The 15,493-nt window shown below is 34.1% G+C and overlaps 2 protein-coding genes across 2 annotated transcripts in view; one reads left to right on the forward strand and one right to left on the reverse strand.

Moving 5' to 3' along the window:
- The window catches only part of Smp_159830 (MEG-2 (ESP15) family), an 8,519-nt gene extending 1,765 nt beyond the window's left edge, over positions 1-6,754 (reverse strand). Inside the window, exons 1-10 of the mRNA XM_018791943.1 lie at positions 6,694-6,754; positions 5,626-5,633; positions 5,078-5,092; positions 4,527-4,541; positions 2,698-2,712; positions 2,565-2,579; positions 1,901-1,918; positions 1,523-1,531; positions 1,057-1,065; positions 709-735 (exon numbers count right to left, since the gene is read on the reverse strand). Of these exons, the coding sequence (XP_018647274.1) occupies positions 709-735; positions 1,057-1,065; positions 1,523-1,531; positions 1,901-1,918; positions 2,565-2,579; positions 2,698-2,712; positions 4,527-4,541; positions 5,078-5,092; positions 5,626-5,633; positions 6,694-6,749 (187 nt within the window). The 5' untranslated portion in view covers positions 6,750-6,754. The remainder of the gene's footprint in view (positions 1-708; positions 736-1,056; positions 1,066-1,522; positions 1,532-1,900; positions 1,919-2,564; positions 2,580-2,697; positions 2,713-4,526; positions 4,542-5,077; positions 5,093-5,625; positions 5,634-6,693) is intronic.
- A 4,305-nt stretch (positions 6,755-11,059) lies between these two features.
- Smp_159840 (dynein heavy chain, putative) overlaps positions 11,060-15,493 on the forward strand; it is a gene marked incomplete at its 5' end in the record, with an annotated part of 101,258 nt that continues 96,824 nt past the window's right edge. Inside the window, 6 exons of the mRNA XM_018791954.1 lie at positions 11,060-11,217; positions 11,254-11,338; positions 11,456-11,715; positions 11,751-11,909; positions 11,948-12,371; positions 12,763-12,877. Of these exons, the coding sequence (XP_018647275.1) occupies positions 11,060-11,217; positions 11,254-11,338; positions 11,456-11,715; positions 11,751-11,909; positions 11,948-12,371; positions 12,763-12,877 (1,201 nt within the window). The remainder of the gene's footprint in view (positions 11,218-11,253; positions 11,339-11,455; positions 11,716-11,750; positions 11,910-11,947; positions 12,372-12,762; positions 12,878-15,493) is intronic.

Here is a 15,493-nt window from a genome sequence, read left to right on the forward strand (position 1 = left end):
TGTTTGAATAGAGGGAAAGTAGCGGCTGTTTGTTACTCCTGGACTGAAGTCAGGGGCATAGAAAGAAGCTTGTGAATAGTGGACCAATAGGGATCTTGTTGACGGTTCAGGGTTGTGCTTCAATCGTACAGTAGTAAGAATAGAAAAATCCTGAGGAAATGTAGCTACATTAAAAATTGTGGAGAGAAAATAAACCAAGACTTCAGTATATACTCTAAAATAAATGTTTCCAAATAACCACATTTCTTACAGTCCATAATTCATCCAAATATTTTTTCAAAACTTTTTACTTGAAAGTTTCTAATGAATTTTGACGTTAGTTATCCAATGAATGAGAAATAATTCATGAGGCCAGCTGCGAATAACCTGACTCATTTCCGATTCAATGAAGCAATTACCACAAAATATCATACAAACGACAAGCTGAATGTGTTTTTGTCCACGAATAATCCACCAACTAATCATTTAAACTTCCGAACATATCCATCTTTTTTAAGTATATTTTCCGTCTAAAATTGACTTGTTTCTCAACATATTTCCACTTGCTTATTTGTTATGCTAGCCTAAATTTACTCCCAATAAAAGTTTTCCCTTAAATACTTTGTCCTAAACTCCAGTTTCAACTTATACTGACGTATAATTTCTGCAAAATAAAAATGTCAAACATATTGACTGAAATACATGAAAGGAATGATACCATGCTCTTACATAAATCGAAATCATCTGCTCCAGAGCCTATATGGTTAGAATCGAACAAGAAAATTAAATCGTTTTCGAAAGATTGAAGCAAAACATGAAAACTTTATTTACGATTATGTTTACTGAAGTAATTACAAGTTTAATAGAGTCACATAGAAAGTTCAATGTATTTGATTAGTTACCTATTCGTAATCATATTGAATCTTATTATATACACAACTAATAATTTAAGTTCCCTCCAACAAGAAAATGTAAAACTGACCAAGAAATAAAGAATAAAAGCGACATATTTTAAATCACCAGAAGTATATGAAACGAATTCTTTTAAATAGTTTCTAAACAGAGTAGTGAACATACTTCTTGGTTCTGAAACGATAATACAAATAAATAGAAAGGTTGTTAGTAATAGGTAGGTTTAAGTTCTACGTTGTGACTAACTGACTGACTGAAGTTGAAACTAAATAGTCATTTTCCAATAAAGTTTAATAATGGTGGTGTTTAATATAACTTACAATGCTGAGATAGTCTCAGTAGTACTTGTTTGGATAATCAGTAGACATTCTACACAGTTAGGCGTATGTTATGGCCTAGTCTGAAATATCTTACCAATATACCAGTGGTTCTGAACGTTCCCAGTTATTTCGTGATATGCCTGAAAGTAACCTAACATTATTTATTGAATTCAGCATAAAATCCTTGAATCAAGTCTAGTGCTTGTCAGGGGATATTTACTTAAGGCAATATTGATTGGTGGTTAAACATAATTTGTTCGGAATTCAAAAGGGAAACAAATACATAGCTGATATCATAATGCTAAACTTACTTATGACATCTAAAATGTCAAATTGTGTAAAGAAGTGAAGATTAATTTATCACTAAAATCAGAATTGGTACTTCGAAACAAAAACTGTAAGCTTTCTAATGTTATTACATTGGTTGAAGTTTTATTCAATTTTGCCTAATAAAACTGTACACGGAAAACATATTGACAATCGAGTGGTGGTACTTAATAAATTGCCTGTGATAATCCATTTATATAATAGCAAACAACAGTTCTGTCCGATTCGTACTAACATGATTGGTAAAAGATGAATAGACGTAAAACACAGTTACAAATTATAGTTCAATCTTTCTAAATCACTTAAAATCATTTAGAAAGCAAAATAGGTAGCTCTTTGTGTGAAACTTTGATACAACTTACCCTTACAATCATTACCCACTAAAGAAGCAAAAAATTGAAGTAAAAATCACCATAAAGAAATCAATGTACAAAATAATAAAAATCAAGTTGATCACGTTCGTAAAGTCTTTCGTGTTTTTAGTGTACTTTCGTTTTCAGAAACCGAATCACGGGTATAACCAGATAGCATAAGAAGTCATACAGACACATATGTTTAGCCTCACTGAAACTTCAGATGAATAACTAGAGATTCTGAAGTCCCTGAATATGATATTACTTAAAACCACCACTAATTCCGAAATAAAGGATTTTGAAATACGGTTTATGAATGATAAACGTCATTCAGCAACACGTTATTGGAGCTTGAATACTGATATATTTGGGAAATCAATCTTCATGAACGTTATAACAGAATACTAAGTTGGTGTATCATATTGGCGTAAATCCCAATGATCTTATCTCTTTTATTCTCAACTAAGATAGAACAGAAAAGATGTTTACTTATAGCCTGTTTATCTTACACTAGACGATCGGTTCATCACCTTTGTTAAACAAGTATTTCACTTTTGTAGTCATTACCGATGTTTAGCAGCAAAAAATGAACAGAGTTTTGACTTGAAGAAGACTTTATTGTTAGTTAACCAAGAATCAACTCTTGGTGTACATAAATATGTAATCGACGTACCACAACATATTTTTGCTACAAAAATAAGCAAACCAACAGTCAACAGTAATATCATTGCAAATAAAATCTTTAGTCAGCTGAATTACGTTGTATTAAATTACTACGCATATGAATACAACTACTAATTACTTACAGTTTTTGTCTTCGTCTATTGTAGAAGTGGTGAAATAATGAATATTGTATTTATTAAAATGTATGGTGATTATTTACAAAACAGAGAAAACAAATTCATCGTCAATTATTCGACTCCTACAATCTTTAAAATGATTAAGACTTGGTCTTTGTAGAAGAATTTAGTGTATGCTATATTTCATAATTAGTCGTTCATATTCACTAAAATAAGCTACTCATCGTATTTTAATAGTACTTATTAACATATCCGTCTACAGTGCCGTTAGTGATCTGTTTCTCATCCTGATGATGAATATGTTTTTTTCACAAGCAATTGTTGTGCACCATCGACATTTAATCATCTGTTTTCTGATAATCACTCATTTTGAAGTAACCAAATAAAATATCGGAAAAATTTCCTCGACATTAGAAGTAGATTGAACGGCCTTGGGAGAGTTGAAGTATTTCATTCGACTGGCAAGCTTCATCGGGATAGCTAGGTGAATCAGAATGAATACATTGTGATCAAAACGACACGTCTACAAAGTTTAAGTTGTATATTATCAGTGAGTTGACCAGCTTTGGTTAAAAGTCAGGTTTCTATCAAGAGCATTTGAGTTTTGAAGCAATAACTGATGACAACTCACTAATAATAACATTCCAAGTTACTTTTGTCTTTTGTGTACATTGTGACAGATCAAGTTCTATTTTGAAGTTTCTCTTAGCTTGAAATATTTATTATAAGAAGCTAAACAGTAAGTTGTAAGGAACTTTCAAATGCTTTGTTAGCTATCTATTGGACTGACGATTGTAATTATATAAAAATAAAAAAGTCAACAATGAAATAACAGCAAAACATGCAGTGATCAAGAAACTCTAATGCAGTGGTCGAAGTAAAGTCTGTCAATATCTGATACAAAATACATAACATCTGATCCCTTTTTTTATCCACTGCATATTTTGTAGTTTTGTGTCACGGATTAATTCCACATAGAAGACTATTGAAAATCCAGAGGTATTTGCAAGTTGTCGAGTCACTGAGTGGAACACCTCGGACGTGCACATTCACCATCTTCCATTAAATAGAAACTAGAAACATCAGGACTCACGGCTTGCACTGAATCTCTGGAACACTGAGCTAATATCCACTTATCTGCGTTTCTAATACAAATCAATTTCCAGAATTGAGGCTGTTATGTATATATTCATTGATATTCATTGAACACCTAACATGTTTATACAATTCCGACTTCAGTCTACAATGAAAAACTCGAGGATCACCTCTTGAGATACATATACATGATTTTCTGCCATATAAAATTGTGGCGATTGCAGAATGGCAATGTTTGTCTAATGATTGATCACTGTAGTATATTTAGTTTAAAATAAAGGTAGCATGTACTTAACAAATGGTTTATTCTTTCTGGTTTGGTGATGTAACCCAAGCAAAGATACTGTCTGTATGTCCTTCTCAGAGTCATAAAATTAAACGTTCGATATAATTCGGATAAACTTATTCGTTTATCATATATCGCTAGTAAGATACACCTCTGAAATAACACGATGCGATTTCACAATAATTGATAGTAATGGGATGAACATAAATGAATATTATCTAAGCTCCGAAACTATTAGAACTAAAATGGATTTACATTTTGTTGCACTCGGACTCTTGCATCAGTTTGCTATTCCCACTTTTATTTATTTCTGTTAACAACTTTCATCTTTAAAATTTTTTGTAGATTTTCATCGACCAGAAATAGTGAGCACTTCAAAAAACTCATTGAGCAATCAATTTGACGTTTATAAAAAAATTTGTATATAGTTACGTAGTATAAATTACACACATACCACAACAAGTTGTTTCTGTGAAACACAAAAAAGGTAATTCAGACTTCAAATTAACAATGTGATTTATCATTGAAAACATTATAATTTATGGATTCTCAGTGTTTCATGTTAATGGATTTTGTAGATTTTCATTCAATCAGTCAGCAATAATACCAGAATAGGATGATTTATTCATATATATATATATACTAAATTGTCAGCACAGGACGGGTATGGCGAATCAGAACAAATAAATATGTGAGTATTATGACGTGAAATACTGTCATAATGAGTTCTTACATTATATATAAACCTTCATATAATTTTCATGTCATTGTTGAGTCCTAATAAATCATAACTTCAATTTGAGTATTCATACACACTTAACAAAAGTAAATAAAATACATTTATACTAAACATTAAAGTTAGATGATTGTCAGCACTTTTTATTCCTCTCAGCTAAAAGCATTTAGCAGAAACCCATGCTTTCTTATATTCAAACTCAACTTTCTAAATGTAAATATTTCAAAGTAAAATAATAATGAAAATCATTTCAAAATGGTTCAGCTTACTGTTACATGTGATAACTTCATAAAGGTTCAATGAAAACATTCATGTATTTTAATTAATTAACTTTTATTTATATATTTCTATCAATAGAAAAAATTGACCTAGATTCCATCTCATAATACGCTATCAGTCAATGTTCTATGGAATGAGTCGGGTGATTGACAGAAAATGAGTAACATGTTCTGATATTCGATAAAAAGGAATCTGAATGGTAGTGGCAAGAGCACATTGATAATGTAACACAGCACACTTGTCTTCAAATCAGCTTTTACCCCTATATTACATAAAAGAAAATTAAGTCTTTAATACTCTGATACTCAATCGAAGTGATAACATCTCGCCATAAGAAACAGATCAAGTCTTGTTTAATTCGGATTGACAACATTTAAGTAATCAATGCTGGACATTTTGGTTACAGTTCGCGTGACGTTTTACGTATCTGAGAGAAGCAAATGTTATTCTATGAAAAGTGTTAAACAATCAACATCGTAGATGAAGCTGAGTGGTGTTCACAGGCGGTCACAACTAAAACAATTGTAAATTGACTCACCCCATTCAGTACCTAGTAATTTAAATGAGTTCACATTATATATTTACTATAATGACTCATGAAGTGTTGAATACGATTATAATTTTCAACAGATGATTCTCATGAACATTCACAAAACAATGAGATTTCCAGTTGAAGTCTCATTCAATTTATTTTGGTACGTTCATTCAAATTATTCATTCCAGAAAGGAATGAAAATTATCTTTTTAGAATTGATGCTTCTTGCTTTCATGTTTCACTGTGATCGGATAATAATCAACGTAAGTCGGTGGTTGGAGGTGGTCAACAAGAAACCCTGGACCTGGGTTTCGTGCTACTTGGCACTCGTCAGCAAGGTGTACCTGTAATTTTGAGGGAACTGATGCTCCCTGACTTGACACGCATGACATTGATCACCACTCAGTGATCAATCAATTGTGAATAATCAGCATACTGGACACTGCTTGAAATATGAATTCAACTTGTAGAACAATATTTATCAGTATCATCTATGGACTTAGGTTTTGCAAAATACATCTATTTCTGAAATTCAAGAATCTCATTAGATACGAAATATAGAGAGAAATGGCTTGGTATTTTTTGGTAAAATCCAAGAATTTATTATTAAACAACACAACAGAAATGGTTTCTCAATTAAACCTTGACTAAAGTTTCTTGATTTATCTCAATAACCTATTACTAATGTGCTCTGTGTCTTTTTAGTGTCTTTGTACAATTACAGAAATATTTTGTCTACATTTCCAAACGTAAAATGTATTAACTTATTAGGAATAAAATTCATGTTTCCAAAAATCTGTAAGCAAATTGCCATGGCATTTACAACGGAAAAAGATCGCCGTATATAAATGGGAAGTGAAAGAGAACGTTATGAAACGAGGCGTCTGAAGTTAATCTACTACCTGACCTAACGTTTGAACTAATGAAGTTTGGATTTTTTTAATCATAATTAACTAGAGTTTCGTATCATATAAACTGTTTGCGAGTCTGGTGGCATTATGGCCAAACCAACAAAGAACATAGCAACCTTTTATAGGTCACCATGATATTATAATATAACATCCTTTCAACTTACTGTCAGAAAATATTGCAAGCAAATGAATAACATAGAAGATTGTCAAGCACATTGTACCAAGTAATTTCATTTTGTTACACAAAAGATGTACTAATTTTTCTGTTCTTTAACTTATATACTCAAAGTTTTGTGAAGCGGATACGTAAAAGTACGTAAAACCTTCATGTGACTGATAACAACTTCATTCTAATCCGATTTACTAATATGTGATTTTTCGGAAAATTATTAGGCGATTTTTATGTACATCTTCATACGCTTAACAAAATCGGTATGTAATAACTTACATTTGATACTTTTTATATTTTTTGTTGCCATTCGACACATCTAATCCTTGCATTAATCCACTAATTTACAGTACAAATCACATAAAATTCACATTTAATAACGGATACGAAGCAAACCGAATATTCGGATATGGTAGCCTTCGAAGATGTATAGATCAGACCAAAGTCATATGTTCATATAATGTTCACTTAGCAATTAGCAATACATTCTAACAAAATGTCTGATATTTTCGCTACTCATAAACGTCTAATAAATTTTAACAGTGATATACTTCATTATGACGCGTTTAATCAAGACAATTTTAATTAGTAGTGCTTGAAGTAACTAACCCCGTCTGTAGCCCTTCTAAGATTACTGACCCTTCCTAGCCTGGATGAATGAAAATGGTTGAACATGGTGTCGGAAACCCAATCCCATAGGAAACAGCCTTACTAAAAGATGCCAACCAGAGAAAAACGATTCAAACCATTCATACCTTCCCTTGGAGTTGAATTGTCTTCATTTCGATGAATTGCGATGCCTAACAGTGAAAGCCAAGATTCACTAGATCGATGTCTTTTCTGACAACCAAAACGAAAATTTGTATGGCTACATGAAATGTCCATATAATATGAGAGATTATGAGGACTAATTAAATAGCTGCGAAAATGATGAGACACGAATTGGCGGTTCTCGGAATAAGTGAAACCCATTACATTGAAGCTGGGCAGAAGAGATTAGATCCAAGAAAACTAGTGTTGTACTCTGGTCATGAGGAAGAAAATGTTTCGCACAGCAAGTCGTACTAATGCTGTTCAAAAAAGCACGGAGAGAACTTATGGGATGAGAATCTCATGGATTTATGATCATCAAACACAGAACGAGTGAATTACAATTAATTTTATTCAGTGTTATGCACCTACGAATAATGGGAAGACGATAAAAGTCAGTTGCATGGTAAGCTGCAGTCGATCATAGAAAAGTGCTCAGGGAAGGAACTGGTAACCCTGATCGGGGTCCCAAACTTCAAAGTCAGATTGAAGGACACCGGGTATGAAGAAATCGTGGTGTAGTTGTAAGTAAATCCCAAGATTCAATAGCTCTGTAAGTGTTCGACATTGGATTCTGACCACATTAATTTTAATAGACCCATTTAACTGAAGGTGCTCGATCATGCATCCGCACCAGATCATGGTTTCAAAAGGCGTACGCAACGTCTCCTGCAATCACTAGCCAGATTAGACCGTTCACTCATCGCTATATTGATAATCTATCAACTGTGTCTTCCAGCCTCCTCGCTTCTGACTTTTGATTTCACTGGGTGGGCGCGATTCAATTATAGAAACTGTTACTGGTAAAGTGTTGTCAAACTACAATACCTATGGTATCTACAGTATGATTACATGATGTGACTGGGAAAAAGGAACGAGATTAATAACAGATTGCAAATTTATGTGCATCCGACAAAATGTTAATGGTTGGCACTGGATTCCAGTACAAACGCACGCACAAAGCTAGATGTGCCCCACCGGATCACATTACAGAGAATCAGATCGATCATATTTGCATCACTAAAAAATTCACAGGGACAATGGAAGACGTAAGAACCAGTAGAGGAGCTGAAACTGCTTCAAATCACCATCTGGTTGTGGCCGAGTTGAAACTGAAGCTAAACAATCACTGGACAGCTGGGGGAACAGCAGTACAAATGTTCAATACAGCCTTCCCTCGCGGTACCAACAAACTCAACCAATTCAAGATCATTCTCATCAACAGGTTCCAAGCACTGAAAGACCTACTGAAAGGAGAAGAAACTACTATGGAGGACAAGTGGAAAAGAATCGAAAAAGCACTAACTCCAACGTGTTAGGAGATTCTGAGCCGCAACAGGTATCATCACAAAGAATGGATAACTATCGAAACCGTGGAAAAGAAGACAGCATTTAACGACAGCCGAACAATAACAGAGTAGGTCAAGGCACAAGCCGAATACATAGAAGCGAATAAGCAAGTGAAGAGGAGCTTTAGAGCTGATAAGCAGAAATATATAGAAGAGACGACAGCGGAAAAGATTGGAAGAGAAGGAGGTATGAAACAACTACATGACGCGACGAAGAAACTGGAATGAAAATATAGTAAACCACAGAGACCGGTTAAGGACAAAGAAGGCAAGCAAATGATTAGGATTCAAGAAAGAGTGAACAGGTGGGTGAAATATTTTGAACACCTCTTGATGAAACCAGCCCAACTGAACCTACATGACGTGGAAGCTGCAAACACAGCCCTTCCAACAGATTTCACCGCAGAAACATTCGGAGAAATCAGCATAATCATCGGAGTGTGGGAAAGCAGAGGGACCAGAAGGCATACCAGTTAAAACACTGGGGTCAGACATATGTATTACTACAACGGTGCTACACATCCTATTCAGAAGGATTTTGAATGAAGAAGTGTCGGTTATCTAGAAAGACCGATAGCTTACAATGGTAACGAATAAAAGATCTCAGGAAGTTCGAGACATATATAGGCATCACACTACGATCAGTACCAGGATGAGTTTTCCATAGCGTTATCGAACTGGATGAAAGATTCAGTGGACGTTCAGCTTCGAGATCAACAGAATGGATTCCGAAGGCATCAATCAAGCACAGACTGAATCGCGACACCAAATATCTGCAGAATTATGGTCTACTTTGTTTTTAGTACTATTATAATAATAAACAACCTCAAAATTGTAGGTTTGTCATGATGTGACTACCTAATCTATAAGATTTCGGGTAAGAGTTCCATCATTGCCTATTCTTGATCGTGGTATCGTAACACTCAGCAATATGACTTTTAGCACTTAGAAAGAACACATTTTGTTTGGGTATAGAATAATATATTTAATGTGGGAGGGCATAGGTTATACATCGATGACCATCCCTGCAAAGCTGATCCATGTCATCCGGCTGGCTGAATTGAATGTTCCCGGATTCAATATTGTTGACCTTGCTTTTGCATTACATATTGAACGTAAATCTTTTCAGTTTTTACATTCTTGTCTTCACCACTCTCCCACCGTAATCACAGTGAGGTTGTTTCAATACCAAACTGAGTGAGATTGTCGCACGCCAGAGGTTACCAAAAGAACGGTCGCTGTTAAACAATCAAATAAACGCAACTGATGACTAAATATTAGCTTCATTGACTATGAGAAGCATTTGACTTGGTAGATAAGAGAACCTTATACAATCTACTTTGACACTATGGAGTACCTGGCATGATCGTCTACATCATACAGGCATGCTAAGAGTGACCGAAGTTCACAGTAAAGCATGGAGAGAAGCTCACAGATAACTTCTCCGGGAACTTCTCTTTTTTCTCGTGGCTGGTTGGTTTATGAAGACTTCCATATCTCAAGGGAGCAGCTTGGATGCAACGTTTATGATCTATGTCGAATGATTGGAAGCCTACTCCAGTTAGACGGGAACGATGTAACGAGCCAGCCACAATCGAAGTCACATCTCGCGGTCAACACCTAACGTAGATTATCCCATTCGACATAGTAAACTACTATGCCTGCTTTGAAGACTGTATAACACAAAGGGTGTGATTACGTAAATAGTAAGAATGAGTACAGAGATGTTAGTGAGACTACCACCGCATAGGTCGGTTCATGGCGTATGATTAACTGATGCGTACTTTTTGTCCTTGACTTTAACATGGATCAATAACCTGTCTGATATTCAGTGACCCAACTGCCAGACGATTTGGCTTGGGCTCAGTGACATTTTACTGCCCCTACAAGACTATATACGACAAGATTGATGGACTATTTTATCTATTTGATTTTCTGGATAAATGTATTACTAACCACCGTTTATTATGAAACGTCAGAAATTTCACTGAGGGAATGACGGCCTCTCAATAAAAAAGCTCGTAATGTAGCACTAGAATCCCATCCTTGTTTTAATGAGCCAATGCGGCTATCACTATAGTTTGATGATACCACAAATGTGAATTGGGAACAGGTGATGGATTATACCTAATATCTGAGTTACCTTTTCGAAGTTGACTTAATTTTGAATTAAATCCGGAATAAAATCCTAAGTAGTGATGGATCTAAATTCTCTTGTTAAGCGTCAATTGATGCCCTTACCACAAGTGGAAAGAATTAAACTGGAAATAGCTGAAAAAGATAAAGACCCGCAACTACAAAAATTCCTGACATATTCTCTAGAAAATCAGAAGAAAATGCAAGTCGATTTACAAAGGTAATCAATCTTCGAAGTTAATTTTTTCAGTATTAGGCGAGCACACGCAGAATACAGAAGAACACAAATTAGATTAGCCACATTACCAATTCCAAAAGAATCACCTTTTGTACCAAACTTTGTAAGATCCATATTTTCGATAAAAGTCTACAAGCATTTTGTTGTTTTCAGATGGTTAGTGATAAGTTAAAACTAACAGTGAGTACAAATGTCACATATATACTTCTGTTTTCCGTAGAAAAACTACAATATTATGAAATCCTATGTAGAAAGTGGCATAATTCCTCAAATTCAAGATGAATGGTTGCAAAATATTTTGGCGAAAACTCCATCAAAGCTGAAAACTGGAAGAGAATGCAAATTAAATGAAATCTTGACAGAAGTTAAAGAACACTTTTTGGAGAGCTTGAGAAAATCTTTGACCTCTCAGACTTTGAAGCGGCCAAATTTACCTCAATTTTTAGAAGATGAAGTTTTGATCAAGAGGGAAGTTTCAAGGTTTGTTTTGGTATGCTTTTATTGAAAACATGTAGTATAATAAGTTCTCATCAGTCGTGGCATTCCGACCATGTTAAGCATAAAAAAGAACTTGTTTCTCAATTAATGATAACATATCACCACATGCAAAAGATTTTGTGTTTGTGCCATCAAGAATTCTCCAATATGAGGTTAACTAATGTTCTGAAATACAGGTTTGTAAAATACTGGAAATTCTTGACCGTGCTTTTAGAGAATTGGGAGCCATCGATTTTGGTGAACTACGAACCCTAATACAAAAAGAGATAGACACAAAGTGTGAATACCTGCTGAAAAATTGGTACCCAAAGGTAGTCAAATTATTCTCAGACAAAACGTCAGTACCAAAGTTGAAAACAAAAAATCTTGAAAAATTTTTCAATTGTGTTTCAACACTATTATCTATTCAGGTACGAGCTATTTACGTTAATAGAGATGTCCCACAGATTAAGCAATTCTTACAAAGAAATCTGTTGGAATGGGTTGACATTTTCGACGAAGACCACAAAGAATACCTTCCAACTTTAAAAATGTACCTGACTTATGAGGATCAAACCATCCTTTTCTACCCTAGTTCCAGTGATCTTGAAGACTTAGTATTTTCGATTACTGGGTTCATCTCCAATTCTCTTCAGAACGTAAGTTATGAAAAGAGACAATTGTAGTGTACACTTAGTTTTTTATGGGCGTATATGCTTATTGTAAGGAAAATTGTTCTATGTCTGTTTTCCTAGTATTGGTAAATACTTCGTTAAAAATATAGAACTTTTGTGGCAATTAACCGCATACTTTAATCCACATTTATATGACCCGAGATTCTCCAGCTACTATTTTATTTTCTGGTATGTATTACCAGGCATATATTGTGTTTCTCGATTTGACACTAAATTAGTAATATAGAACTTCAGCTACTCGAACTCGATAAACGACAGTAACCCGTGATTACATTTTCTGAGATTCTCCTAATTCGCGTGGTAGACAATTGATTCCGAGGTAGTGCTCTTATATAAATCCGTCAATATGGATTAGGTCCTTAAAAATCTTCTATTACCTGCTAAATACCATAATTATATCTCCTTACCCAGCCTTTTGGTGTTATTGATATTAGGATCTCTGAACTTTTGTTACCATCACAATGTGCACTGTATAGTGTTTTTGTTCCCAAGTGGTACTTTGATCTAACTAATTTGGCCTTTCATAAGAGTAAATTGGTAACACCAAGACTGGTCACAAGTGACAACGTTAATTTCACCACAAAACGAAAAGTGGTCTTTCGTAATAAAATATTTCCCATTAAGTTGCAGTTAGATTTCCGTGACGAGAAGAAACTGACATAAAATCTAGTCAAGATACGCGAACATTGTTGTTCAGTTAGTTGGCTCCATGACATAAAAGGTAAAAAAACACAAACTTTTAATATTGTAAGAATGATGTGTCAAAAGGTTTACATGGATAAGTGGCACTATAAGAGACAAGATTTAAGTAGGTCAGAGACCCCATAATGCCATTTGACGCTGCAGCAATATTTACGCATATCAATAATTGGAACAGGCGAGCAAGCTCCAGTTATTGAAAAAGCATATTGAGTTCAGTATCGCGTCTGGTTTATTGTGCAGTATAACATAATAAGCTGTAGATATACAAGTATAAAAATACTTGTTTTACTCATTTTAATCTGTTCCGCCATCATTTATGAAACATAAAATGAGAATATGAAGACAATTGCTTTGGGGTTTGGATTTGCAAACATTACTGAAAAGAATGATAAAGCACTCTCAACTATTTTCATGCGGATGTTTTCTTTTAGATTTTGAGAATTCAAATGATCTGCTAGATTCAGAAACATGTAACAACCAGCCCAAACCTCTTGACCGTCTATTCTCCGATTGTCTTAATACAACAGTATTATTTCTCATTTTAGTTTTTCTCTGACTAAAAATTCACACGACACCAATTAATTGTTAACAAAATAGCATTATAATGACAGCACAATTAGCTGCAGTCAAAATTTCAGTAAACTTAATGACCCATTTTCAACTAATCAACTTTAAAGATTGAATCGTGATTATTGAAGATTCTAATGTATTGTCCTTATAAAATTCAGTATTTTTACTGCTGTAACATTTTTTACTACCATCCGGTGAGATGAAGAGGGTGGTTAGGGATTGTTAGATGAGCAAGAATGTAAATGTTTGTGACCTTTCTCTGGAAAAAACACTACAGTATACCAACAAACTACTCAAAACTGTTTGTTTATTTTCCTCACTATCCGCCTTTAGAAGAAATAAGAGGTAATTATATGAAAAACGATGCATGGGATGTGCATAAAAATAGCTCGTCAGTGAAGGGTAGTTAATTGTCGGACTCTTCATTTATTATTGAGAATTTTGTACTCCAAACGAACAAGTGGTATTGAATGTTATTGTTGTACTCGTTGACTGTGATATGGACTGTTTTATTCAGTGGTCATTTGTGATTATTTATTTAGTAAGAAAACATTTTTGGTTTCATAACAACCTACTGGTAAACGGAAGCACTTCCAGTCGAAATTTCTAAATTGCTTACTGATAAATGATGGGTTATACACAGTAAAAAGAAAGCTTTAATCCATACGCCAGTGATAACGGTTACCTAAGACTTTATACATAAAACAATTTGTGCAAGGCTTTTCACGGTGATTAAACTGAACCACTGAAAATGTAAACTGAGTTACTCAGTAAAAGGCGAGTAATATAGTCTAAACATTATTCACTGAAAGTTAACTCTTTATATCACTGATTGACTAATGCTTAGTACAGACTATTTATGCAAAATTTAAGACAATGTTTGTATCCACATTGTCCTATTGCTTGCACTTGAAAACGAGGAACCACCATAAGATACAAATGTTTACTATAAACACAAACAAAGTTGACAGAGAGGAATACGTTTGTTACACTAATCAAAGTTCACGCCTGTCATGTCGAACAAAAATCCACGCTTGGTTATTGCGAAAAATGTTGACCTGAAGTAATATTACATGGAAAATATGAACTCAATATCATACTGACTAAAGTGTTATTCTGGGAACAGAACCAATGTCAAATGCTACCCGGAAAAAAATAATGTTATGCTGAGTGAAATTTTACGTTGAGAATAAAATAATGTCAAAATAGCGATCTGAAAATAAAAACCTAATTTCAACAAATTCAAAACTCGACAAACGATATAATGCATTGACATTTTGTATTATGCGTTATCCAGTCCTTTTAATTCTTAAAACAGTATCCAGATTTATTGCACTCTGTGTAGAATCTAATCCAGGTTGTGAAAGCGGTAATGTTTTCTAGTTACTTAAGCCAACAACTATAAAAGAACTTGGACTAGGGGACATATTACAGCTTGACAAGGAGAATCAGGTCAGTAATAAGGACTTAACACTCTGACATGGATTCGAATCCCATATGGGACTAAATTCATTTCAACCCCCCATCAAAGTACAAATTATATTAGTAAATATAGCTTCTTTATAGTTACATGGTTGTTGCAAGTTCCAAGCGATATTTTCGTTTTGATTGTTATTTATCCTTTGTGTAATTTTATTGTTCAAATTGAACAGATTCAAACAGTTCAAAGCTGGTTAAATTCATCACCAATTCCAATGTATATAGAAACAAAAATTCCGTCTGATGTTTATGAAATATGTAAACAAAAATTAAAAGAAGCTTTAAAGCGTTTTTTTGAAGTCCCACAACAATATTTAACTAAGGTTATTGGTAGG

The sequence above is a fragment of the Schistosoma mansoni genome, assembly GCF_000237925.1.
Source record: "Schistosoma mansoni, WGS project CABG00000000 data, supercontig 0223, strain Puerto Rico, whole genome shotgun sequence".
Classification (NCBI taxonomy): domain Eukaryota; kingdom Metazoa; phylum Platyhelminthes; class Trematoda; order Strigeidida; family Schistosomatidae; genus Schistosoma; species Schistosoma mansoni.